A 23,156-nucleotide genomic window follows, 5' to 3' on the forward strand; every position below is an offset into this window, starting at 1 on the left:
CAAAAAAAATAACAGTGGAATAAATTCATAGCTGTCTAATAAGTTCCATCGTTTTGGTTGAACATCATCACACAATGTGCTTTTTTGCCATATACATAGGAAACAGCAGAAATCAAATAATTAAATTAAATAAACAATAGACAAACATGTGGCATTTATATACAGTATAGACACATAACTGTATATATCATATACAATGTGAGTACTGAACATTAGGTACAATTAATAAACAAATAAACAATTTAAAAAAATGTTTTTCAGTAATATAGATTGATTTTGACTTCTGAAATTATCAGAATAAACTAAGAATAGTCAGATAAATATATTCAGAGAATATTCAGAGAATATAAAAAGGAAAAAAATACATTTTATTTGAATCTTGGAGATTGGGAGAATCCAACAATGCATGACTTCTTGCTCAGATCCCTGCCTTTATTATTATTATATTAACATATTATTCTATATTTTTAAAGTCAAGATTCTGAAAAAAAAAGTTCTTACAACCATCTTAAATAATGCTGCATCAATTACTTTTTTCTTCCTTTGACAAAGTCATTGTTAGTCAGTTGATAGGGGAACCGGCTAGGCAGTGCTGCCAATTAGTTGTTTCTGTACTTAAATGTTAAACTTTATATCTAGACAGACATTAAAAACAGTACAAATGTTTTTTTTTTTTTTTGTCTTGTCTTTCAAAATGTCTGACCTAATTTCACCAACAGGGGAAGATACAAAATGCCACAACTACTGTGTAGACAAAGACACTTTTATTTACTCCATAATAGAATACAGAATAAGACAAACAAAAGATTACAACAAGATATCAATCCAGATCAGAAGCTTTAGACTGAAAACTGACAGTTAGTGCAAAGAGAACCTGATCCAGATTTGTCTTCGGTATTTATGTATAGAAATTAAAATTGTCACACAAACTGTTAAAAGTGTAAATGTTTACACGACAGATGACAGCTTTGCTGGAGTGATATTACAAATCCTTGTGGTTGCTGCTGAGCAGTTTGGGGAAGGATGTGCCGATGGATTGCCCGTGCCGATAGACAACCAGCTCCAGCACGTACTCGTCCACTTTCACCACCACAGAAGTCATCCTCTCGGTCGACATGAGGAAGATGATGGTGAAGACGGCCACCTCAAACTCTGGACTCACGCCGATGAAGCAGCCACCAATCGGCTTCACCAAGCCTTTCCAACTGAACTGCAGGTTCAGGACATGGTCATCTTCATCAGGCTGTAAAACAATGACGGAATAAACTAATGTATCTTCTGTTCTGTTTCTTCATAATCTACACAATGACAGAAAAAAGGAACGTTTTTTTTTCTTACTGTATTTTTTTTCTCTCTTGCTTTGTAGCCTTTGTAGTCAACATGGCCGTGTTTCTCCTGCAGGTAGAACTGGACCCAGTTGTGAAGACCCAATATCTCCCGGCCGTACTTGGTTTCTCCCACAAACACATGTTCGAATCCACAGGAATCCTCTCTATAATGACATTTTTTTTTATAAAATGTCCATGTATTCGGTCTATGTTTTTGCTACATTGCAGGAGCTCCCCCTGCTGTTTTTGTGAAACTCACCTCGCTCTCCTGGACCTGTGGTAGAGGCGGAACCACATGTCATACAGCTGTCTCTTGAACTGCCCAGGATCTGACGGCGACTGTCCCCTCCTGACCAGATATTTGTGAGCACACTATAAAAAAACAGAAACAAATACCATGATGAAATGTCAAGTTTCACAGTGAAAAACAGGAACAAGGAAGAACTTTTTCATTGTTATGCTTAAAGTCGCAGTGTTTGCCACTAAATTATTCTTTATATGGGAACTCCGTTAAGAAACACTCCTGCCCAGGGCCGGCTCTTGGCATAGGCGATATAGGCGGTCGCCTAGAGCGCCATCTGCTGGAGGCGCCCCTCCAGCAAAAAAAAAAAAAAAAAAGTTTTTTTAAAACAATTAAAATAAAAATGATTTTCTATTCCCAGTCGCCAAATTAAACATGTGTGATTGTTCATTTGGCTGGTGTAATTCGTGTGTGTGTGTGTGTGTGTGTGTGTGTGGGGGGGGGGCACCAGAGAGCAATCTCGCCTAGGGCACAAAATTAGGTAGAGCCGGCCCTGCTCCTGCCTGTCACTAAATAACTATAAAAAAGTGTCAGGAGTGGAAGTCATTAAACTGCTCAGTAAAACAAGCAGCTTAAAACTCTTTCTGGAGGTAACCAGGAGTGCAAAAAGCTGCTGTGGATCACCTTCATGACATCCGTCTCCATCATGGCATCGATAAAGAGCCTGTTCTCTTGAAGCTCCTGTGATGTCACCCTCTCTGATACACCTGTGGATGCCTCATAGTTGTCCAGCAAGTTGATGAAATCTGCATTTTTTTTTTAAAAAAGAAGAAGAAAAAAAGACACATGCTTGTTAAATAATGTTGGTGGCAACAAAAGAAGAAGTGTAATAGGACGAACGAAAGAACAGCTTCTTACGTAAATACGTCTCGATACCCTTGAGTTTGTCTTCGTCGACATATTTGAAGAGCGGAGCTCTGGCCCGGTCTCTGGCATAGTTGCTGCCCCGAGACACATAACCTGCCTTCCCCTGGACAAAAACAATATATATATATATTTATATAAAATACACAGACACACGTCAGCATGTATGTCAGACTCATGGTACTTACCTGGAGGGAAACAATGTAATCAGTCCCTGGCCTGAGACGGTTGGTGTCTAGGCTCCAGAGCTGGTTGAACAACTCGGTGAGCTCCTGGCTGGCCTGTTGACTGTGCAAACGCACAGAGAGCAAATGCAGTGGATTAAAGAATAGTAACGGAAGGCAACACAGAAGAACTAGCACAGTAGAATTAGATTTCTGTTTTGTTCTTGAAGGAGAAAAAACATTTTTGCCAGTAATTACATTCACGACGGCTCAGCTCTATTCAAGCCTTCAGCTATTCCAGTCACGACAGCGCACGTTACACGCTGGGACATGAGGAATTAATGATGAAAGTGAGGTTTGTGATTTTATTTGTTTTTTTCACAGCCAGGAGGAGTTTGAAAGGGGTCTCTTGTTCCACCACGGCTGACGAATTCAGCAGTTAAACCAATCAGATGGTGCTGTTGAGGAAACCTCCTACTCATCAGTTCCATTTAATCAGAATGCTTGAGTAATTCCTCAGATAACAGAAGTATAAAGGAAGCGGCTGATCGTTGTTTTAATGTTGTTTTTACTCCCAGGGACCCTGTCTTGATGTTTTCTAATATGAGACAACACAATGCCAGTAAAACCGCAAAAAATAATAAGTTAACTGCGTGGCTAGACTGAAGAACGCCCCGATGCTGTTTTATGGTGCCATTAAAACAAATATAATTCAGGATGTGATGTGAGATAAGTCGCTTCCTTTTGCATCTATGGCAAGTGACAGTAGTGATAACTGGCATGTCCTCCCTGCCATACAAACAGAGCAGCAGATGTTTTGACACATTGGGGAGGGGGATGAGTAAAAAGCAAATGACAGGAAGTGCTAAAACAGAAATGTCCCTGTTCTTAATTTAGTCAGGCTTCAGTTATGAATATCACAAGGGAGAACAGCTACATTTTTTTGCAGCAGTCTGTTTCTAGTTATGTCCTGTTTGTGCATGTTGTATAATTGAATCCTCGAATACCAACCAGAACCTGCAGCACTTACAACTTACACACACAAACTCACAGCATCCAGGAATCTACTGTGCAAACCTGCAAACTGCTCTGAGATCAGCTGTTTGTCTGACCCAGTCGGACATTTGTGTTTCAGGAAGAAAACATGACAAAGTTTAGTAACTACCATCAAGAGAAGCGCTTGGAGGTATCGGGTTACAGTTTGGTGTTTACATCAAATATCTATCTGGGATGAAAACAACGCGTCGAAAAAATGTCACCAGTCAGATGATAACAAACATGCGCATCATTTTAAAGATGATTTTCAGGCGTGTATGCGTGGTGTGTCTGTTATCAAACTTACCCCCTTGCCATGATTCCGTTCAGTGGAAGAACGATGGCTTCTAATGTTTCACGAAGACAGTTATGAGACGTCAATCATGACGTTTCTACGCGGGACCAGCCCATTACAAGACCCGCCACTCCCCTCCGTACACAACCCCGTAGGCTATTATTACGTATTAATATATAGTGGACTTACTTTCATAAAAAAATATATTATAACTCTACACCCCAACCATTAATCTTCACATATTTAATTATTTGAAAACAGACGAGGAAATATGAACTAATAACAAAAATATTGTATTTTCATGTTTTTCACGTTACACATGCTGGATAGCAGAGGTATCAAAAGTACAGACATGCTCTACTCAAGTAGAAGTTCAGATACTTGTGTTCAAAAAGTAGAAGTATTGATTCAACTTCTTTGCTAAAAGTGAAGAAGTACACGCTCTGAAATGTACTTAAAATCTAAAGTAAAATTATCCATATGAAGGGCATTTCTACTGTTTTTTATGCACCGCTAACTGAATATTGTGTCATATTAATAAGAAAAAATAATCGATAACTCTGCTCAAATGCATTTAACTAAAGTATGTTTCGAAATTGTATTTTTCAAATAAATAAATACTCAAGTAAAGTACAGGTACCTTATAATTCTACTTACGAACAGTAACTAAGTATTTGTACTTTGTTACTTATCACATCTGCTGAGCTTTATATAAAAACGATCATTCACAGCATCGACTTTTATTTTTTAAACCACTTCCTACCAGGAAGGAAGTCGACTTTGCGCAAGCGCAACAGTCGCACACGTTGTTTTGGCAAAATAGCTAGTAGACAGTCATTATAAAAACTAAAATTAAACTTCACCACGTTGTTTACGTTGCATATTATCGCGGCGTTCCAATCTAGGGCTCTGCTTGGATTGTTAGTAGCAGTTAGTAACTGTTGCTCAAACCAGGCACAAGAGAAAAGGGACATTTAAAGAAAGTTAGCTAGCCGGCTAGGTTAGTCCTCTGGAGCTACAAGGCGCAGCATGGCAGCTGTGCTCGGGCTGATCGCTGGGAGCTACGAGCAGATCGCCTTTGGTTACCGAGTGAAAACCGATGAGAAAGTATGTTGGAGTGTCCTGTGTTGTAGTCTTGAATAATAGTTGTTGCCCGACATTGTTCTGCCTTGTAATAACTGCTATGTGTTTAACTGCTACTCTCATAACCTAAATCCTATCGGATGCTTTATTAAAATAAGTTCCCAGTCATCTAATATGTTTTTGGCCATGCAGGAGTGGACAGCCACGGCAGATTTCACACATCACGCCCACACGGCCTCCATATCAGCCGCGGCAGCCAGTGAGAGGTTTGTTGTCACAGGAAGCAAAGATGAGACCATACAGCTGTACGACATGAGGAAGAGGGTCGAACATGGAGTTCTGCTGCATCATGACGGTGAGTGTCGTCGGTGCGTCTTCTGTTTGACATCAAGGTGCTGAGGCTGAGTGGCACTACGGTTTCTGGAGTTCTTCTTACCGGGGCTTCCTAGAGATGGCTGGAGCATTCACAGGAAATCACCTAACTGTCTTCAGGAAATTAAGGATATTTTAAATATTATTAAGGATGCAACAGAGATGGGGATGTATTCATATTTGGAAAGCAAAGGCAATTCGTTTTTCTTTTGATCACAACAAAATATATTTGGATTTTCACATAGGATTATTTTCTTAAGTATAATAACAAACACTTGCAAGATCTTGAGAAAACTGCTGCATTCTGTTGTGAACTTGAAATACCGATTTGTTCATGCCATGATCTTCTGACTTACTTTTAATTTGCATTATGAAATGGCTGTTGAAAAAGTGTAAAATATCATTGAAGAATCGACATTGCTAGATTTTACTCAAGATGTAAACGAATATAAAGACACTAGCTTGCGATCTGCACACCTGATCCTAACTCACCTGTATTACACAGGCACCATCACCTGCCTGGAGTTTCATGGGACGTCTCATTTACTGAGCGGAGGAGAGGACGGGCTCATATGTGTGTGGGGCACAAAGAAGTGGGAGTGTCTGAAATCCATCAAAGCTCACCAGTAAGCACACATAGAGAGAGATGCTGCAAAAGCACTGAAATGGTTGTTTGTGTGGTTTTTACCTTGTAGTTTGTTGGTGTGATAACTTTTCTTTATCCTCTTGTGTTCCTCAGAGGTCATGTCACATCGCTGTCCGTCCATCCATCTGGAAAACTTGCGCTTTCAGTCGGGACAGATAAGACTCTCAGGTAAAATTTGTGGCTCTGTGAAGCAGACGATTCACTCAACAGAGAATCCAAAATGACTGTTCATTTTTTTTTTTTTTATCCATTTAGAACATGGAATCTAACAAATGGGAGATCAGCCTTCATAAAAAACATAAAACAGAGTAAGCCTCCCCTTGGATTCAGAAGTTAAGGAATGTTTAATTTATTTTAGTATAATAGTAATACGTTTGAAATGACTTCACTTTTAACAGATGCACACATTGTCAGATGGTCTCCAGATGGGGATAAATATGTGTGTGTGGTGAACGACACGGTGAACGTCTACGACCTGGAGACGGCCTCTGTGACGGGAACGGTCACAAACCCCAAGAGGATCTCATCTGTTAAGTTTTTAAATGTGAGTTATCTGACTAAATATACGCACTTTTATATATGATATAGAGAATACTGTGTTGAAGAGGATTGGTATCTGAGGAACATTAGAATATTTTTAAGTCGATCTTCGATTCCTGCTCGTTTTTCAGAACTCTGTGCTGGCAATCGCAGGAGATGATGAAATTGTAAGGTTACATGACCTGGAAAAAGACAAATGTGTGTGTGAGTTTAAGGCTCATGAAACCAGGTAAATCAATACGACTTTTTATTAGACAGATCCATGTATTTAGAGCTGCATTTCTAAAATCCCATTTCTGACGATGACTTGTATTTGTAAGAATGAAAGGACATGAAATCTCACACGTTTATTTAACATCTCATGTCATACTGGTGAAAAAGTAAGTGAACAAACTTGCATCCTTTTGTGATTTCAGAGTGAAAGCGGTTGACAGTTTCGTGATGGAGGATTACTGCGTGCTGGTGACGGCTTCAAACGACGGATTCATCCGAATGTGGAAACTCTCCAATCTAAACGAGGCACGTGTCTAGTGTTCATTATGAACATTTGAGCCATTTATTTGATACTTCAACGAAATTCCTAAAACATTTACATTTGCAGCTACAGTCTATGTTTAAAAATACCTATTGACACACTCTAATTTGCAAAGAAGAAGAATAAAGTTATTTTAAACCAATAATAACTCAAATGAGATATTTATATATAATAGACAAATGGTATAAAATAAAATTGGTGTTACCTGATGAGCTGCTGTTGATCTAGCAATATTCTCCTGCTGTCTAACAGGAGCTGGAGTCTCCCACTCTCCTCGGGGAAGTGAACACAACGGCCAGATTGACGTGCCTGGCTGTGTGGAAACCCTCCTCAGTGCAGCAGACCATTGAGGAACCGGCAGCACTGGCAACAACATCTAAAGGTAGTCGTCCCGCAAACACAGACCTTTGTTGTACTTCTGCATCTTGAGCCATAGATATTAGAGGGTATACCGAGGCTGGTGATTTTGGTCTTTTAAAAAAAAAAAGTTTTCGTCTTGATGGTTCAGCTTTCTCGTACTGAAATCTAGATAAATATGTTACCATCCACAGAATTGACTAAGGAGCTTTCGAAGACAAAGAGAGTCCGAATTGCAGCAGAAGAGGTCATTCTAGAAGATGAGAGCAAACCCAAAAAGAAGAAAAAGGGTGGTGGAAAAAAATAATGCTGTTTTTTTTATTTGTCGACTGTTTGATTATCTGGACTCATTTGGTCAAATATTCATGTGCTTTTGGTGGTTGCCAAAGGGAGTTTATATATAAATAAAAAAACATATATTTTGTTATCAACACCGAAAAAAGGACATCACAATGGAAAATGAGACGGGCAACAATAAAAATGTTTTAAAATCCATGGATTGCTTTTTTTTAATATGTTGAGCCATGTTGTTAAACAGGCATTTACTCACTGTTACCACGGGGAGGCGATGCACCAAACGTTACGTACTTTTATTTTGAAATGACACGGGAAGTGCCAAAATCAGGTAAACATAAGTGGCTACGTATCAAACTGATGCTAGCTTAAACTTGTTGAAAAACTTTAGGTAAGAGTTGAGATTGGGTTATTTTTCAGAATGTTTGATGTGATATCTTGATATTGTTGTCGTTATTACCAACTCGGTTGTGGTAAGGAGCTGGTAACTTCCTTTATCTGATTTAACGTTGGCCCAGCAGCCTGAAGTTTAGTGGTTTCCCGACATGGCTGTGGACTGGATCGGGTTCAGCTACGCTCTACTGGTCTCAGCCGGAGGACTCATTGGATATGTGAAAGCAGGTCGGTGAAAACACCCCCGCTTTATTCTTTCCTTTATTCAGATTCTGTGGAATCATATCTGAATCTCTCTCAACGTCTATCGGTACAGCTGGCTCAACTACACGGTTGTAGAGGAAGTGACGTCATTTAGACCTGTAAAACGTTAAGTAAAGGTATAAAGTAACGTTGATATATGTATTTACGTTATATCATTTGGTTATTACGCTGCCTTGTTTGGTTCAAGTAATTTCCAACTATTTTATTTATTTATTTATTTATATCATTGATTAATCTTATTTGATAAATCAGTTGATTGTTTGGTATGTATACTACCAGGGAAATATAATTCAAACGTATTAACCATACATTCAAATAATTTAAAGGTAAAGCAGTGTATCTTCACATTTGTAAATAAAAATGACATCATTGGCAAAGTAGTTGCCAATTAATATTGTCAATTGGCAATAACCCCTACCTTTTTACAGGCAATAATGTTCAGTTTTTGTTGAAACTGTTTAAGTTTGTGGTGCTTTTGTTGCGTTGTCATATTGAGTGGCCTTTCTAATTTTGTGTGATCTCCTTGATGTAAATGAGATGGACCAATCCATCATATTTAATTAAACCTGTTTCCTCCACAGGCAGCGTCACCTCTCTGGCTGCGGGGCTCCTGTTCGGCCTGCTGGCTGCAGTCGGTGCCTATCTGGCATCTCAAAATCCCAAGAATGTCTGGCTTTCACTAGGTGAGCAAGTTTAGTTTCTTAACCTGTGACAGTCCAAAGGCAGCTTTCATAAACGTGTCAACACCTGTTCCCCTGCAGGCACCGCTGGAACTCTGGCTGTGGTGATGGGACTGAGGTTTCTTAGCTCCTGGAAGTTCATGCCAGCTGGTTTAATGACTCTAGCAAGGTAATCTTTTCTGGTTTTATTTTCCCTCTGACTGTTTCTGGGATATTTACAATATTCTGCACCATGTAGACCACTACTGTCAAACATACAGCCCGTAGGCCAGATCAGACCCGTAAAAGGTCCCACCCGGCCAACTGGATAACTTTTCAAGTGGGAAAATTGCAAAACATTGTCCACTGGAGGTTGCACAGTCCGGATAAGAGTAGCAGGTGGTCCTATGATGGTTACACTATTATAGATCCCACATGCTAAAGTACAGGCTACGTGACACAAAACTAGGTGGAGAAAAGTCCCTTTTCAATTGGTTCCTCAAACAAATTTCCCTTTTCAGTGGGCTGATGCTGGTAAAGATCATCGCTGGAATGCGAAAGACACCACATAAATCTTGAAGATATGTAAATATGCCTTTTCTGTGTGTCTGTACGTATTTTTGACATATTACTGTGCATCTAAAAATATTGAATGCATTTTTTTTATTACATTCTGGATCTGTAAAGAGGAAAGGGTACAAGAAAAAAAAGGGTACATTTTCAAATAATTGGGTGATGGTGACTAGTGTGTTTATGTATCTGCTACTATAAAATAAAAATCACACACTTTCATTAAATTAAAATGACTACTTTATTGCTACTACTGACTGTAGAAGAACAATATTAAATGTGGCAAAATAGACGGGCAGGAAACGCTTGTTCTCTGAAGTCCGTATGTCCTGGTTTAAGTGCAGTGGGATTTCCCATGAGTCACTGGTGGAGCAGAGGGTATTTCTGTGCTAATGGTGACCTCCGTATTTGGCGTTCCAGTCGACCCGTCCGTGTACTGGCTGGACGCTTGTGCTCCTTGGAAAGGTGTTCTTCCCTGCAGCGCTGGATCCGGGGATTTGAGGATTCAGAGATCTGTTCCTCCACCCTTCGGATTCTGGGAGATCATCCAGAAAAGGAAAATGCGTTTAGGCTAAAACTCTGAAAGCGTCATTAAGCTGCATTTCTTTTGCTATTTTTTTTTACCTTCATTTGAGAGTTTATTTGAGGAGGTCTTGCTCTTGGATGATTTGATTTTTGACTCAATTCTTAGATCCACTGCAAGATTCATAAAAAAGAAAGTGGCTAAAAGTTCAGGTAGAGCCATCAGGGTCTGATAGTCTGGTGAAATAGACAATCCTTCAAAGCTCCAAAGCAGCAACCCTCTCTAGACTCTCCTTTATTTAAGGATGATGCTAATCTAACTCCAGGGCAGTTTTTGCTAAAGTATAGAATACAGGTTATATAAATGTACAGAAAAACTTCACTCAAAAACACAAATAATTAGTCTCCAGTACCTGGCTGGTACCAAGCCACACTGTACCTAGAAACGTTGGATTCATCTATAATTCTGTCTGAGAAAATAAACAGTTCTCGGTTGTGACTCACTAGCAGAGGTGCCTCCTATCGGTGCCAGTGCAATCCTCTGTCTCGCTGCTCCGGTTTCAGTCTTCTGAAAAGGGGACATGCGTGTCTTGTTCATGAAGGATTCTGGGAAAAGACGATGAAAAATGACACGTAGACCTGATATCATTACGTTTTTTAAATTGCCTCAACTTGAGAGTTCAGTAATGTCAACACGCTCCGAGTGGCAGCAACGAAGAGACATCATAGAGAGAGATACCTTGGGGAAGATCAAGATCCTCCAGAGTCTTTTCCTTTAGAGACTGCTGATCTGTTAGTTTAGGAGAGGAGGAAAACAACACAATTAAGGAGAAATATGATGTATAACGTGTTTTTTTGTTGTTGTTGTTTCATGTGTGTCCTCAAGTTGTTCTTACCATTATTTAAAGGAAACTCCAGCATCTGTCCTCTGGTTAAACACGAGCTGACCTGCAGGTTCGTGTCGACAACCTGGCCTCCTGCAGAGGAGTTGTTTTTTGGATTAATGCCTGAAAAGAACAAACGGCTCAGAATAAATTCACTTTCGCTGAGCCCACACACCTGATCTAATGGTGACTTTTGTCTGTTGGTCTTTTATCTTCATTCATTGCTTTTAGGTCACTTTTTAATTTCAATTTATTTCTTCGTTCTTCACATCTGCTTCATTCTATAGAACATTGTTTTTGGCTTTACTATGAAACTAAACCTAAATGAAGTAATATATATGTTGATGTGATTTTTTTGAGTGGGTAAATAATTGTTTCTCACCCGGCAAATACCTCGACTGGCGGAGGTAGTGCTGCTTGGCAGACAAGGTGGTGGAGTCAGCTCTGTTCAGCCTGCTGTTGCTCTGCAGCTTTCCTCCTGTGTTGCTCTTTGACTCTGGAAATCTAGACAAAAATGTGTGATTGATTGATTTAAAACATTTTTCTTTTACATCACTGTGATGAAAATGCATCTTGAAAATGAAAAGGTCTAACCGACAGCTGAGCCCGACCGGCGCCCTGTCCTTCAGAGAGCTGATTGTGGGTTTTTTGGAGATGGAGACTCCAGCGTCTGAGTCGTCGCTGTCGTCCCAACTGGAGACTGACTTGAAGGACGTCTGGCCCCATCGGCGACGCCCTGTCCTCACCCCAGACATGCTGTTCTCTGCTCCTATGGGAGCTGCTCTTGTATGCTTAAAACAGGAAACACAGGAAGCAGAAAAACATGAAGCCCCAAGGAGGTCTCATTGTGATATTTAGAAGCTGAGTGATACCTACAGCCTGGCAGCTTATCAGTTGCCTGTTTTTCACGAGGCTGAGAGGTTCCTGCTGCCCCTCCGTCAGCGTGGGGGAACACATTGCTCGTTTCATGCTTGGCTCCATGTTGTGCTGAGGTAGGAGTATCTGGTGAAGCGGCTGGTGCAGAGATTGGCTGAAGGTCTGTGTCCTGTTTGCTTCGCCGGACTCTGAGTCGGCCTTATGGAGGGACGGAGGCTTTGTCTGTGCAGCCCCCTCGGACATCTGTGCCTGAGCCTTGTACTGCTCCGAGTACTTCTGAGGAGCGCTGAGAGCCTGGCCGACACGGAAGTATGGAAACCGTAGAGCCTGGAACATAAACGGTACAAACCAAAAGGGAAAATAGCTTCAATAACATCTTTTTAGCTAAAAATACATGAAATAAAAAAAATGAAGCCATATCAAAATCAAAGTGCAGACATAAAAATATGGCAATGGGTTCTTGTTTATAGAATATGGATTATGATGCAAAGTATATCTCTTAAAGGACTAATGAGACAAACCACCAATGCATATTTCTGCCACAGGCTGAATGTATAATCCATCCATCCATCCATTTTCTACCGCTTATCCTGTATTTAGGGTCACGGGGTGAATGTATAATACATTCACAAATATGTGGATTCACTTTTTTTCAAGTTTCAGCACTAGATGAAAAGTTTTCATAATGATATCTGTGTCACAGTTTTAATGGAGTCGGTGGACATGCATCGCCTCAGCACTGTAAAGGTAATCTGATTGATTCCCATTTGGGCCATGCTAAATAAAGATGCACTCAAGGTACTCAAAGGTGCTCAGGATAAAAGCATTCACCAAAGGACAAACACTGCCTAATCAACAGTGTCTATTCTATGTTTTTTTTTTAATCGTACCTGAGCAGCACTTGGTCTTTTCTCAGGGTCCCACTGCAGCATGCCTTTCAACAGTGCGATCGCCTCGCTGCTGGCGTTGGGGATAAGAGATCTGAGGCAGGTGGGGACACACTTTGGGAAGCGGAAGTTCATCAAGGTGGCCAGGTTGAAGCCCTCGGGCCAGTCTGACTGAGGCGGCGAGACACGAGAGAAAGCAACGACTCAGGAAAACTTCACAACGGAAGAAAACGGATGGTTCCGTGTGGGCATCATAGAATGGCATCAGCATCATCGGGATGGTTCACCTTCTTCAGCGTTCCCAGCACCTGACAGATCTTAAAGATCTCGTCCACCTCGCTGTTGCCAGGGAACAGGGGTCTGAGTGTGTAGAGCTCCGCCATGATGCATCCCACGGCCCAGATGTCGATGGGTGAGCTATAGGAGGTCGACTTTAGCAGAACCTCCGGGGCTCGGTACCTGTCAGGATGTTTCCATACAGTTATTTAACTCTCGTTTAAATGCATTCAGCTTATCTTAAGCAGAATAAATGTTTGTCTCTCACTTGCAACTAATGAGATTGCATTGATTATTAAAGGGTTGGTTCAATCAAATTACAAAAGAGCATATTTCTCACTTAACCCTCGTGGTATCAAGCCGAGTAGATTGGTTGATTACTCCAATCTGTCTCTGAGGTATCTGCTTTCACTCAACACAATGAACGGAATGTTTTCTTTGTGGGTTTCGCTCCATTAAGGAGTGTCATTTAAAGAATTTAACGGTTATTATTGGTAATTTAATGTTATTATTATAGTAGGATACCAGCTGACTGTGCCCCACTAATCTCAACAGTGATTATCCTCTGTCTAGTCAGTTCATCCTCCTGAACAGGTTTACCATTTACTACATGTTAAAGTTAAGCTAAGTGACCTAAGGTCAGGCCGCAGGTCAACAACATCTCTTTATCAGGAATCACTGATCTTGTAGATGAATGAGTCTCACCATCTTGTGGACACATAATCAGTGTAAGGCGGCTTTGAGCGGATTTCTCTGGCTAGTCCAAAATCAGCGATCTTGACCAGTTCTGGGCCCATGCAAAGCAAGTTCTCCGGTTTCATGTCACGATGGAAATAACCTGAAAAACACAAGACTGTCAAGCAAACGTGCGCTGGTCCTGATGTTCGTCATCATTTTGTCAAACAAAATAGCTATCGCCTCTACGTTTCCACCGCTACCACATCCACTATCACTTTACATGTGAAAAAAAGATGGTTTAATCTGACTAAAAACCCCAGCAGCAGTCTCTTACCGTGCTTATGCACAAACGCTAAGCCAGACAATACTTGGAACAGAATGTTCCTTATCTCATTTTCAGAAAACATCTTATCTTCCCTGGCAGCAGCAAAGTGGTGAAAGACAAAGGAAAGAAAGAGGGGATAAAGAAAAGGACACCATCAACAAACAATCATGGCAAATTGAAGCGGTAATGACACTAGCACCCACGAGCACTAAAACCAGTGCTGACAGAGGAGAGAAATAGTTGTTGGGTTCAGCTTTGGTAGCACTCACACCTCCTCTGCTCCTCTTTCAGGAGAAGTGAGTCATTTTTGGCTGGAGGAAATATTGTGACGCCTGATGCCATTTTTGATATGTTGTTTTCTTCTCAATTAGGAACTATTTATACCAGGACAGTGCTGACAGCTTGATAACACAGCATTTTATAAGATAGTCTGTTTGTAATGAAGGCCATCGCTGTAAATCACCTACCATGTTTGTGAATAAAGGACAGTCCGTGTAATATCTGAAATGTCACGTTTCTGACAACTGACTCAGGGAACAACTTGTTTCTGCAAAAAGCAAGACAGGCGCTTAATGACTCAATCTGACCCGAATGATTATCACATTCCCCGTAAAGTCATAGTCATAAAAAACACACTGCAGAATTATATTTATATGGCAAACATTTTGGATTTTGCTGTTACCTTTCTTTCATGAGCTGATAGAGGTTTTCTTTCATATACTCAAAGACAAAGTAGAGGTAGTCGTTTTCTCTGATGACTTCCCTCAGTTTCACCACGTTGGCGTGGTTCAGCTTCTTCAGTGACTGACAACACAAAGTATTCAGGAGACACACCAAACGGGGCCATTAAGAATCAAATGCAATGCTTTTTTTTGTCATCTCCAAAAGGCTGCTGTACAAAAAAAACATTACATGCCAAGAATTGTTTGATTGTCAGTGCAAAGAATTAAAATGACAGGAGAACATTTTGAAGAGGACATCTTCCTCATTTACTGTAGACCTTGGTTCTAATGACTTTGTTTGATTATTCAACATATTAATCCTTCAAAAACAAGCAGAACTAGTGGTTTAATGATAATATTGCCAATAGCAGTTATCGCTTACATGCATGTACCTAAAAGCTACTACATCAGAGATTTCTTACTAACGATTCTCACCTTCACTTCTCTCAGTTTCAAGCACTCATCCCAAGAATAAAATTTCCTCTTCATCCTGTTAAAAACAAATGCAATGTAAAAGCTGTAACATCTCAGACTGTCATTGTTTTAGCATGTGTTTGGTCTGTTTCCTGTTTTATTTTGAAGTTTCCCTATTCTACCAACAGTCAGCCTGCCCTCATGATTTCTTGACGTGTGGTTACTTCTCATGTATGTATTGATTTCATCCTGGGCAACATTGTTATATTCAAATGTAGCCTAGTTACTAGATTTGTTTTTTTGCATGTAAAACCTTTTTAACCTTTCTTCTTTCTTGTTCCAAACTCCAGGGAAAACACTAGGCCGTGTACTTTCACTCTGTTCACTGTCATCAGTAGTATCACCTTACCGCTATAACCTTACATTTACAAACAGTGCCTGAAGGAGCCTTGTGAAACATTCATTATTAATTTCTTGCCAGAGATCTTAAAAAGCTCATTCTTAAAATGTGGTCAGGCACTACATTATGTTATGGCCATATACAGTAGCAATATTACTCCTACTACGTATAAAAATAAACATTTCTCTGTGTATCTTCAAAATTATCTTAAATGTTATTTACTCTAAATGCATACATGATGCAAAAACTTTCAGCTCAAATATTGATGCAACATGTTTGAGTCTGGAGCCCTGAAGCACCTTGCAGCGTCCCTCAGGGTTTAATCAGCTTAATGCTTCAAGACTAAACAGCACAGTAAGTCCCTGGCGTGTTATCAGGAGCCACACGTACCTCTTTATGGCTACGAACTCCCCAGTATCATTGCTCCTTCCCAGGACCACACTGCCATAGGTGCCGTCCCCCAGCTGCTTCAGCGTGGTGTAGCGGTTCATCGTCCACAGAGAGGCCCGCCTCTCCTGCACGGAGGAGCCTTGACAATCCAACACAGTCCAATGGTTGGTGACAGTATCATCCCTCCACAGATCACCAGCCCACCTATACGCTGCTCTACCCTGCTGCTACTAGAGGCTTTTACTCTAGAAACAAAGGGATAAAACATGTGCGCTCATCCTTTACCTTGCTCTCTGCAGATTGGTGACAAAGGAAGGTGGAGGTTCACCTGGTGAGGGAGAGTGGAAAAGTGACACTCTCTCAATCCTCCTGACTGTTGCTCTGTCTCACCTGGCCTGAGCTAAGATCCGACTGTGGACAGAAGAAGGCAGATCCCTTGGTAGGGGGAAGTGGATTAAAGTTCACACGTGATAACCAGGAAATGGGCTCACCGGGAACCTGGAGACATGGTTTTTACAAGATACATCAAGTCCACCTGAAAAAGGGACACAAGCTGACCCATTTAGTAAGGGATGATGATTTCTAACGTTTGTGAATTTAACTGGAATCATAGTACTTTATATGCCTTTGTGTCACACTGATCCCAGATAGGTGAGCTGGTGGTCTTGACCAAAGCCCTATCCATAACTTAGGTGGAGCAATAACTACAATTTCCCCGTCTGAAATGTAGTGGAATTACGTTGGAGGTAATGGAAATACTCAGGTAAAGTACAAGTACTGTTACCTACCACTACTGGTTACACTTTCTAAACCCTTAATAAAGGGTGGATTATAAGTGGTAGCTTTAGATTAGTGTTTTGGAATATATATCATATCAACTGCTTGACTATATCCTGATTATATTGTAAGAACCTAAAAGTCTCTCTCCTTTCATTAAAAAAGAAAAAAGATTTGGGTGTTGAGTAACATAAAGCAGAACAACACAACCTGTTACACTGTTAAACTATTTCATCATGGCGTCTAAAACTTTATAGCTAATTTGGCTAGTTAGCAAACAACAAGCCAGCTACTAATAAAAATAAAAATAGCTAAAGAGTAAAATAAGCTAACATTAGCCGCAAATCAGACGATCTAACTCTCTAAGACTTTAAATTATTTATTTATGTAATTATTTTGTGTCTTAAGTCTTTCCATTCCTGTAAAGTATACGTACCGTGAGGACATTTCGGTGCTGATGAATATAAACGGTGATGGAGGGATGCTGCTGCTAGCTCTGTGCGTTTCTAAGGGTGGCTTCCTGTCTCCTAGACAACGCAGCACTTACAAAATAAAATAACTAATGTACTAATAATAATACACCACATTATGCACTTTGACGTAAAATTAATATCAGGAAAGCACATAAATCACAATGAATCATTTACAATGTTCTGTGTCTTTACCGTAATGTTCTGAAATCATAATGGTGTGACAAAAATATTTAGGTTGTCTGAGGGCAAGTTGTCAATCCAGCCTTATATATGGGTTATTTTTTGTGATTTTGTGCTCATCAACAAGTGTTGCAGAAATATAGCTGACTGAAAAGTCTAATTTTGCCTGAAATATTGTATTGTATTATGTTACAAGTCCTCCATCTAGTGGTTAATTTCCGACCCTACATCTGATGTGACTTTGGCCCCTACAACCCAAGTAAACCCACCTTTTCCTGACCCTTAAAGTAATGTCACAAAGGTCCCCAATCAGTAAATACTTACGTCAAGTGATTCCCCCCCTAAATCAACAACAGTGTGCTGTTGTAAAACACGGTTCAGAGTCTGCTATCGGGGGACTAAACAAACCAAACCAAATATTCGTATATCTTATGTGTAGGTTTTACAATATTTGGACTGCAAAATTAAAAAATATCACGTATTTTCCATGTGAAACATCCTGAGACCAACCCAAGGACCCTTGAAAGGTCCTGGGACCCCACTTAGAAGACCGGATATTTCTCGACAAAATATTTACACTTGAAGTGCTTTGGGTTGTATTTAGATTTCTTATAAAAGACACTGGGATTATGGGAATTTAGAAAAAACTGATATAGAGCAATCATGTCGATAACATGAAATTATATAAGGAATACATAAAAAATACTGTCTTAATGTTTGTAATTATCTGTGTGTATCAATTAAAAAACTGTTCAAAGTTTAAATAATATTTGGAATATTTTTTAATTTCCAAAAGAATTATGTCTTGTGTAATTGTGTTCGACATGCTTGTTATAGAAAGAAGGATAATGTATTCGTATTGATCCGATATTAAGAGCAGGTTCACTATCTCCAGTGCGGTAGGTGTCTTAAGGCATGCAGGCATGAAATGTGAGGAATGAAAGTCATGACCAGCATTCTCGAAATGGCCATACTGTAGTAACGTGACGTGCCGTGCATTGCACCTAACAACTGTGCAGTCAGATTGTTGACTGTCTGCGCGGCCGACAGTCGCGTTTTTCCTTTCCAAGGGTCGCGCTTTTTGGTTACTTACGGTAAGATGGACCCGCAGTGTCCACTAAAGGATCAGGTGATCCACTAACTACGACGCGAAGGCTGACTGGGGAAAATGCAAAATGACATATAGCAAATGTCGGAGCATAATTCATTCACGTTTTCGGCTCAGTTTTGGACTTAAATCGCACCGCTGGAGCTCCAACGTGACGATGGCTCGCTAGGGCTGGCGGCGAGACTGCGATTTTTTTTGATATTTTAATTTATGAGAAATCACATTCACGGACAAATATTGGTTTCAACATGGGGCTGTGCTACAGTTTGCGTCCCCGGCTCTTCGGGGACCTGAGCGGGTCTATCTCCAACGCCACCTCGGACTCGGACCAGCCTCCGGACGCCGCCGTGCCGACCCGCGCCGCGGGAGCTCGCCAGGAGGACACCGGGGGATGCGGGGAGACTTCGTCGCTACGCGGCGGCCCGGCGCGCCCGGGGGACCCTGCCAGGCTCCCGGCCGGGGAGCACCGCCGCGGAGACACCGGCACCGACGGTGTGCTCATACAAAACGGAGGCGGTGGAGGCGGAGGAGGCGGCGGCGGCGGTGGTGGAGGCAGCGGTAAGGGCACGGGGAAGGACCGCGGTCGACGCTTGCCGCTGCTGCAAAAGACCAGCACCCAAAAGCAGAAAAACTGGGACAAATTACTGGTGGAGGAGAAGGAGGCCGAGAAGGAGGCGAAGAAAGTCAGTAAGAATATTGACAGGGCGCTGAAGGAGCTCAAACGGGAGTACAAACAGACGCATCGGCTGCTGCTGCTCGGTAGGTCGAGTCCCTCTCTGTTGTTGTTGTCGGACTAGGAAGCCGTTTTATTATTAGAAACCAAAAACGTTACCGGTCCTTTCCAGAAAATTATGTCACCACTCTGGCGAGGCCTGTTGCCACATCTGTTTGGCTTGGTTGGGAAGACGACCGCCCGCGGCTGACAACGATGAAGATAGACGTGTAGCCTCACCGGGGATGCTGTCCTCCCTTACCGCTTATATTGGGGCTTGTAATGAGGGGGAAAGCCAGTTAAACATGATGCAGGCCACCAAAGTGACCAGTACACACAGGCTTACAGAGACCAGGTAGCTTGTGGCTAATGGGCCATGCTTACTCCAGTACAGTAGAATACAGTACAATATAGTATAGTAACTACAGATATATATACTACAGGTTTAACTGTGGCATATTAACAGTATTTTTTTCTCATAAAGATATTAGAGTATAGTGGTTTGTAGAATAGTATAGCAGTTATAAAGAGTAATGTAGTTTGCTTCAGCATACAAACACAGAGAGACCTCTTAGCTTTTTGCTCTTGGACCATGGCTTCTCTGACAGCATAGTATATTTAGTTGACTTGAGTATACAAAGACATACAGACACCCCTTAACTTTTGTCTATCAGGCCATTTTTCTCTGGAAAAAATAGCTTAATATAATGTAAGGGCCTATTTGTCCAGGACTTCTGACTAAAGTTTACAAATGAATCACCAATACATCTTGGTCGAGTGTAGTGTACTGTAGAGCACACAACTTTAAGGCTGCGGGGCCACGTTTGCTCTGAATACCAAACATACTAGCAGTATAATGTGCTACAGCATAGAACAGGGGAGAGGAGTAGTGGTCTCAACCTGGGGGTCGGGGTCCTCCAAGGAGGGTTGCAAGATCATCTCTAGGGGGTTTCGCCAGATGGTTGTGTGGATAATGAAAAGAAAACCACCTATTTTATATTGGGGAATGGTTTTTGCATTGTATCACCTGTACCAGTGATATAATTAGCCTCGGAATAGATTTTATTGAGCGTGTCTTTGAGAGTGAAAGTGTACAGAGTTTGTGACAGAGTATTTCCGGCCCCACCTACATGCTAGCTGTTGGGTTGAACACCAGTCTGATTATTCTGGGGGGGTCGTGACTTGAAAAGGTGTTGTAGATTATATTATAGTATATTATTGTGAGACAGAGACAACACATGAGAACCAGCTATTTACTAACACATTTATAAATGTTTTCAATAATACAAAAAATAGTGTTGTATGACAGAGTACAGTGCAGTATAGTAGAATGTTCTATAGTTAATAGCATAAAGTGTAGTAGGCTTGGTGTACTTATGGAGAACATTTAGCTTTTGGCTACAGGGCTATTTGTTCTGAATATGATGTAGTAGTGTATAGTATATCTGTATCTGTATATCTGTCTAGGGGCTATAGATAAAACATAAGCACATTACAGCATATTTACACTTAAGTATAATATCCTGAAGTGCAGGGCCGACAGTTTAAAGGTTGGAAAAGGACACACAGTTATTAAAAGCAGTAGAAGCAGTAACTGACATGTATACATGTAGAAGGACATTGAAAGCAGGATATATACATAACAGCAGCAAAAAGCTGCATAAGCTGTGCTAACACGTGTGTGTATAGTATTCATCCATTGTTTACTGTAGTATAGTATAGCATAGTATAATTTTCTATAACATAGTATTGTTCACTATAGTATAGTATAGCATCGTTTACTATAGCATAGCATAGTTTACTATAGTAATATCCTTTACTATAGTATAGCATAATTTACTACATAGCATCCTTTACTGAAGCATAGCATCCTTTACTATAGCATAGCATTGTTTGCTATAGTATAGCATCCTTTGCTATAGCATAGCATCCTTTCCTGAAGCATAGCATCCTTTATTATAGCATGGCATCGTTTACTATAGTATAGTGTCCTTTACTGCATAGGATCGTTTGTTGAAGCATAACATCTTTTACTGAAATATAGCATCCTTTACTATAGCATAGCATCCTTTACTATAGTATAGCATTGTTTGCTGTAGCAAAGCATTCTTTACTGCATAGCATTGCTTACTGTAGCATAGCATCATTTACTAAAGCATTGCATTGTTTACTACAGTATAGCATTGTTTACTGAAGCATAGCATCCTTTACTATAGCATAGCATCCTTTACTATAGCATAGCATTGTTTGCTATAGTATAGCATCCTTTGCTATAGCATAGCATCCTTTCCTGAAGCATAGCATCCTTTATTATAGCATGGCATTGTTTACTATAGTATAGTATCCTTTACTGCATAGCATCGTTTACTGAAGCATAGCATAGCATCTATAAAATTGTAAAACACAGAACTTAGAAAATTAAAACGGAAAACACGGACTTTTGGAAAAAATGAAATTTCGGATTTCATAGGGCCCTATGTACAGTACAGTTGTGTGGTTGTTGTATGGATTATAGTTTATAGAGTAAAAGTGTAGGTGCCCATGTCCAAATCCAGATCCAAATCTGATCATCAATTTGATGAAGATACCTAACAGCTTTAAAATGCAAATTATATTTTGCTTTAGTATTTTCGTGCAAATAGATTTCCTCCCCCTCATCTGCTATCTGCTCATACTGCTATAAATAATCAATGTCAAGGTATCAGTTATAAAGTAATTCACATTAGTTGAAGCACTTATCTTTTTAATTGTGTTCATATAGATTTCAGGGCTTATATCAGTATTAGGTCATACAGTTTATTACCACACTGGAATCCCATGATTGATGGTTTATGTAATTCTTTGGAGACTTTCCAAATATCGGTAAGCAGCTTTCCAGACAATTCTGAGTTATTATTTATTTTTATTTTTTCTAGATGAAGGTGTTATATTATACGTTATGTTATATTGTTCACTTTGGTTTAGATTGTAAGTTGTGTTATTTTACCACATGTACAGTAACCATCTTCATGTAGGCTAACTCGGTACTTGAGTTTTCATAAAGGTCAACCCTTCATTTTCAACAGAGAAAGTCTTGATTGGGAACAGGAGCTTTACATTTCATTACAGTTACTCTGATGAGTTAAACAAAGTTCAACACAATAAATCACTGAACTCATCCATTTTCAGTATTGAAACACATGCTTAATCCCATATTGCGTGCATTTGCTTCCCTTTAAACGGTGTAATGCCTCGTTACTCCATATAATAAATGGCTACCAGTTTAATTTCCTCAGTAAACAGCTCCCACTAATTACACACAGGAAGAACTGGCTCATCCTAATGAAGTCACGTAGGAAAGTGTCATACATTCCTTCCACGAGCCACATGAGCTATACGGTGAAGTAGCCTGTCTCACTGTGTCATTTCAGCTCGTTATCATGGCTTTCTTTACCACGTCCTGGTGCACAGAGGAGCTTCAGACACCGGGTCACCAGGCCACCTCTGGGTTTTCCTTGAGAGGCCTTTGGGGACTTTATGTCTTCCAGGTCTCCAGTAGGACTCTAGTTGCATGCCAGAGGACTGAGGTGGTTTGTGTTCCTCTGAAAGTGGACACCTTTCAAATAGTGTTGCATTTCAAGTCAACGTATGCTAGCTAATCTGGGTCACTTTATCTGTTTGTATTTGCTGCAGGTATTTAGTTGAATAACGATAGCCATAAGGAGCTAATGTTTATCCTCAGCAGGCTGCCATGTTCAGCTTGAGCTGGAGCTGGAGTCCATCAGTCATATTTATTCATTACATTTCTACGGTTTAGCTCATACAGAGTTATGTTGTTGGTATCTTGCATTAT

General features: G+C 40.5%; 5 protein-coding genes across 9 annotated transcripts in view; 3 read left to right on the forward strand and 2 right to left on the reverse strand.

Annotated features, from left to right (window-relative positions):
• Nucleotides 1-856: 856 nt before the first annotated feature.
• LOC311012260 (uridylate-specific endoribonuclease C-like) lies at nt 857-4,054 on the reverse strand. The gene is made up of 7 exons (XM_084007641.1): nt 4,000-4,054; nt 2,682-2,781; nt 2,488-2,599; nt 2,254-2,375; nt 1,588-1,700; nt 1,339-1,492; nt 857-1,243 (listed from the first exon to the last, which is right to left on the reverse strand). Exons 1-7 carry the CDS (start codon nt 4,008-4,010, stop codon nt 983-985), a joined length of 873 nt encoding a protein of 290 aa, XP_083863767.1. The 5' UTR covers nt 4,011-4,054; the 3' UTR covers nt 857-982.
• Nucleotides 4,055-4,778: 724 nt separating this feature from the next.
• Nucleotides 4,779-8,015, forward strand: pak1ip1 (PAK1 interacting protein 1). Its single transcript, XM_084007459.1, has 10 exons — nt 4,779-5,094; nt 5,263-5,425; nt 5,948-6,068; nt 6,182-6,256; nt 6,344-6,396; nt 6,487-6,632; nt 6,760-6,857; nt 7,045-7,147; nt 7,416-7,545; nt 7,715-8,015. The coding sequence occupies exons 1-10, from the start codon at nt 5,017-5,019 to the stop codon at nt 7,825-7,827; spliced, it is 1,080 nt and encodes a 359-aa protein (XP_083863585.1). The 5' UTR covers nt 4,779-5,016; the 3' UTR covers nt 7,828-8,015.
• Nucleotides 8,016-8,126: 111 nt separating this feature from the next.
• LOC311011878 (transmembrane protein 14C-like) lies at nt 8,127-9,933 on the forward strand. 5 transcript variants are annotated; one of them, XM_084007070.1, is made up of 5 exons: nt 8,127-8,145; nt 8,336-8,435; nt 9,053-9,154; nt 9,233-9,320; nt 9,652-9,933. In XM_084007070.1, the coding sequence occupies exons 2-5, from the start codon at nt 8,360-8,362 to the stop codon at nt 9,707-9,709; spliced, it is 324 nt and encodes a 107-aa protein (XP_083863196.1). In that variant the 5' UTR covers nt 8,127-8,145; nt 8,336-8,359; the 3' UTR covers nt 9,710-9,933. The 5 variants fall into 5 exon arrangements, with proteins under 5 accessions (XP_083863196.1, XP_083863195.1, XP_083863193.1 ...); XM_084007069.1 differs by having other exon boundaries at nt 8,130-8,145; nt 8,333-8,435; XM_084007067.1 differs by lacking the exon at nt 8,127-8,145 and adding an exon at nt 8,147-8,205.
• Nucleotides 9,934-10,079: 146 nt separating this feature from the next.
• Nucleotides 10,080-16,928, reverse strand: LOC311011877 (serine/threonine-protein kinase MAK-like). Its single transcript, XM_084007065.1, has 16 exons — nt 16,360-16,928; nt 16,075-16,213; nt 15,306-15,360; nt 14,831-14,952; nt 14,158-14,240; nt 13,851-13,983; nt 13,157-13,328; nt 12,873-13,040; nt 11,983-12,309; nt 11,701-11,897; nt 11,489-11,610; nt 11,119-11,229; nt 10,962-11,012; nt 10,727-10,828; nt 10,325-10,396; nt 10,080-10,235 (listed from the first exon to the last, which is right to left on the reverse strand). Exons 2-16 carry the CDS (start codon nt 16,173-16,175, stop codon nt 10,090-10,092), a joined length of 1,962 nt encoding a protein of 653 aa, XP_083863191.1. The 5' UTR covers nt 16,176-16,213; nt 16,360-16,928; the 3' UTR covers nt 10,080-10,089.
• Nucleotides 16,929-18,635: 1,707 nt separating this feature from the next.
• gnal2 (guanine nucleotide binding protein (G protein), alpha activating activity polypeptide, olfactory type 2) overlaps nt 18,636-23,156 on the forward strand; it is a 44,190-nt gene continuing 39,669 nt past the window's right edge. The window contains exon 1 of the mRNA XM_084008107.1: nt 18,636-19,371. Coding sequence (XP_083864233.1) covers nt 18,861-19,371 — 511 coding nt within the window. The 5' untranslated portion in view covers nt 18,636-18,860. The remainder of the gene's footprint in view (nt 19,372-23,156) is intronic.

The sequence above is a fragment of the Eutrigla gurnardus genome (genome assembly GCF_963514095.1).
Source record: "Eutrigla gurnardus genome assembly, chromosome: 4".
Classification (NCBI taxonomy): Eukaryota; Metazoa; Chordata; class Actinopteri; order Perciformes; family Triglidae; genus Eutrigla; species Eutrigla gurnardus.

Bases quoted from the DNA above. Each gene is read 5' to 3' on its own strand.
- LOC311012260 (XM_084007641.1), bottom strand. The intron at 1,701-2,253 runs GTGATCCACAGC...GTTTTTTTATAG, and splicing joins TGGAGACGGATGTCATGAAG to TGTGCTCACAAATATCTGGT. The intron at 1,493-1,587 runs GTGAGTTTCACA...ATGTCATTATAG, and splicing joins CACAGGTCCAGGAGAGCGAG to AGAGGATTCCTGTGGATTCG.
- pak1ip1 (XM_084007459.1), top strand. From the start codon at position 5,017: ATGGCAGCTGTGCTCGGGCTGATCGCTGGGAGCTACGAGCAGATCGCC. The intron at 6,257-6,343 runs GTAAAATTTGTG...TTATCCATTTAG, and splicing joins GGGACAGATAAGACTCTCAG to AACATGGAATCTAACAAATG. The intron at 6,633-6,759 runs GTGAGTTATCTG...CTCGTTTTTCAG, and splicing joins CATCTGTTAAGTTTTTAAAT to AACTCTGTGCTGGCAATCGC.
- LOC311011878 (XM_084007070.1), top strand. From the start codon at position 8,360: ATGGCTGTGGACTGGATCGGGTTCAGCTACGCTCTACTGGTCTCAGCC. The intron at 8,436-9,052 runs GTCGGTGAAAAC...TTTCCTCCACAG, and splicing joins CATTGGATATGTGAAAGCAG to GCAGCGTCACCTCTCTGGCT. The intron at 9,155-9,232 runs GTGAGCAAGTTT...GTTCCCCTGCAG, and splicing joins GAATGTCTGGCTTTCACTAG to GCACCGCTGGAACTCTGGCT.
- LOC311011877 (XM_084007065.1), bottom strand. From the start codon at position 16,175: ATGAACCGCTACACCACGCTGAAGCAGCTGGGGGACGGCACCTATGGC. The intron at 13,984-14,157 runs GTAAGAGACTGC...TGTGTTTTTCAG, and splicing joins AGCGTTTGTGCATAAGCACG to GTTATTTCCATCGTGACATG. The intron at 10,829-10,961 runs GTATCTCTCTCT...GTCTTTTCCCAG, and splicing joins GGATCTTGATCTTCCCCAAG to AATCCTTCATGAACAAGACA.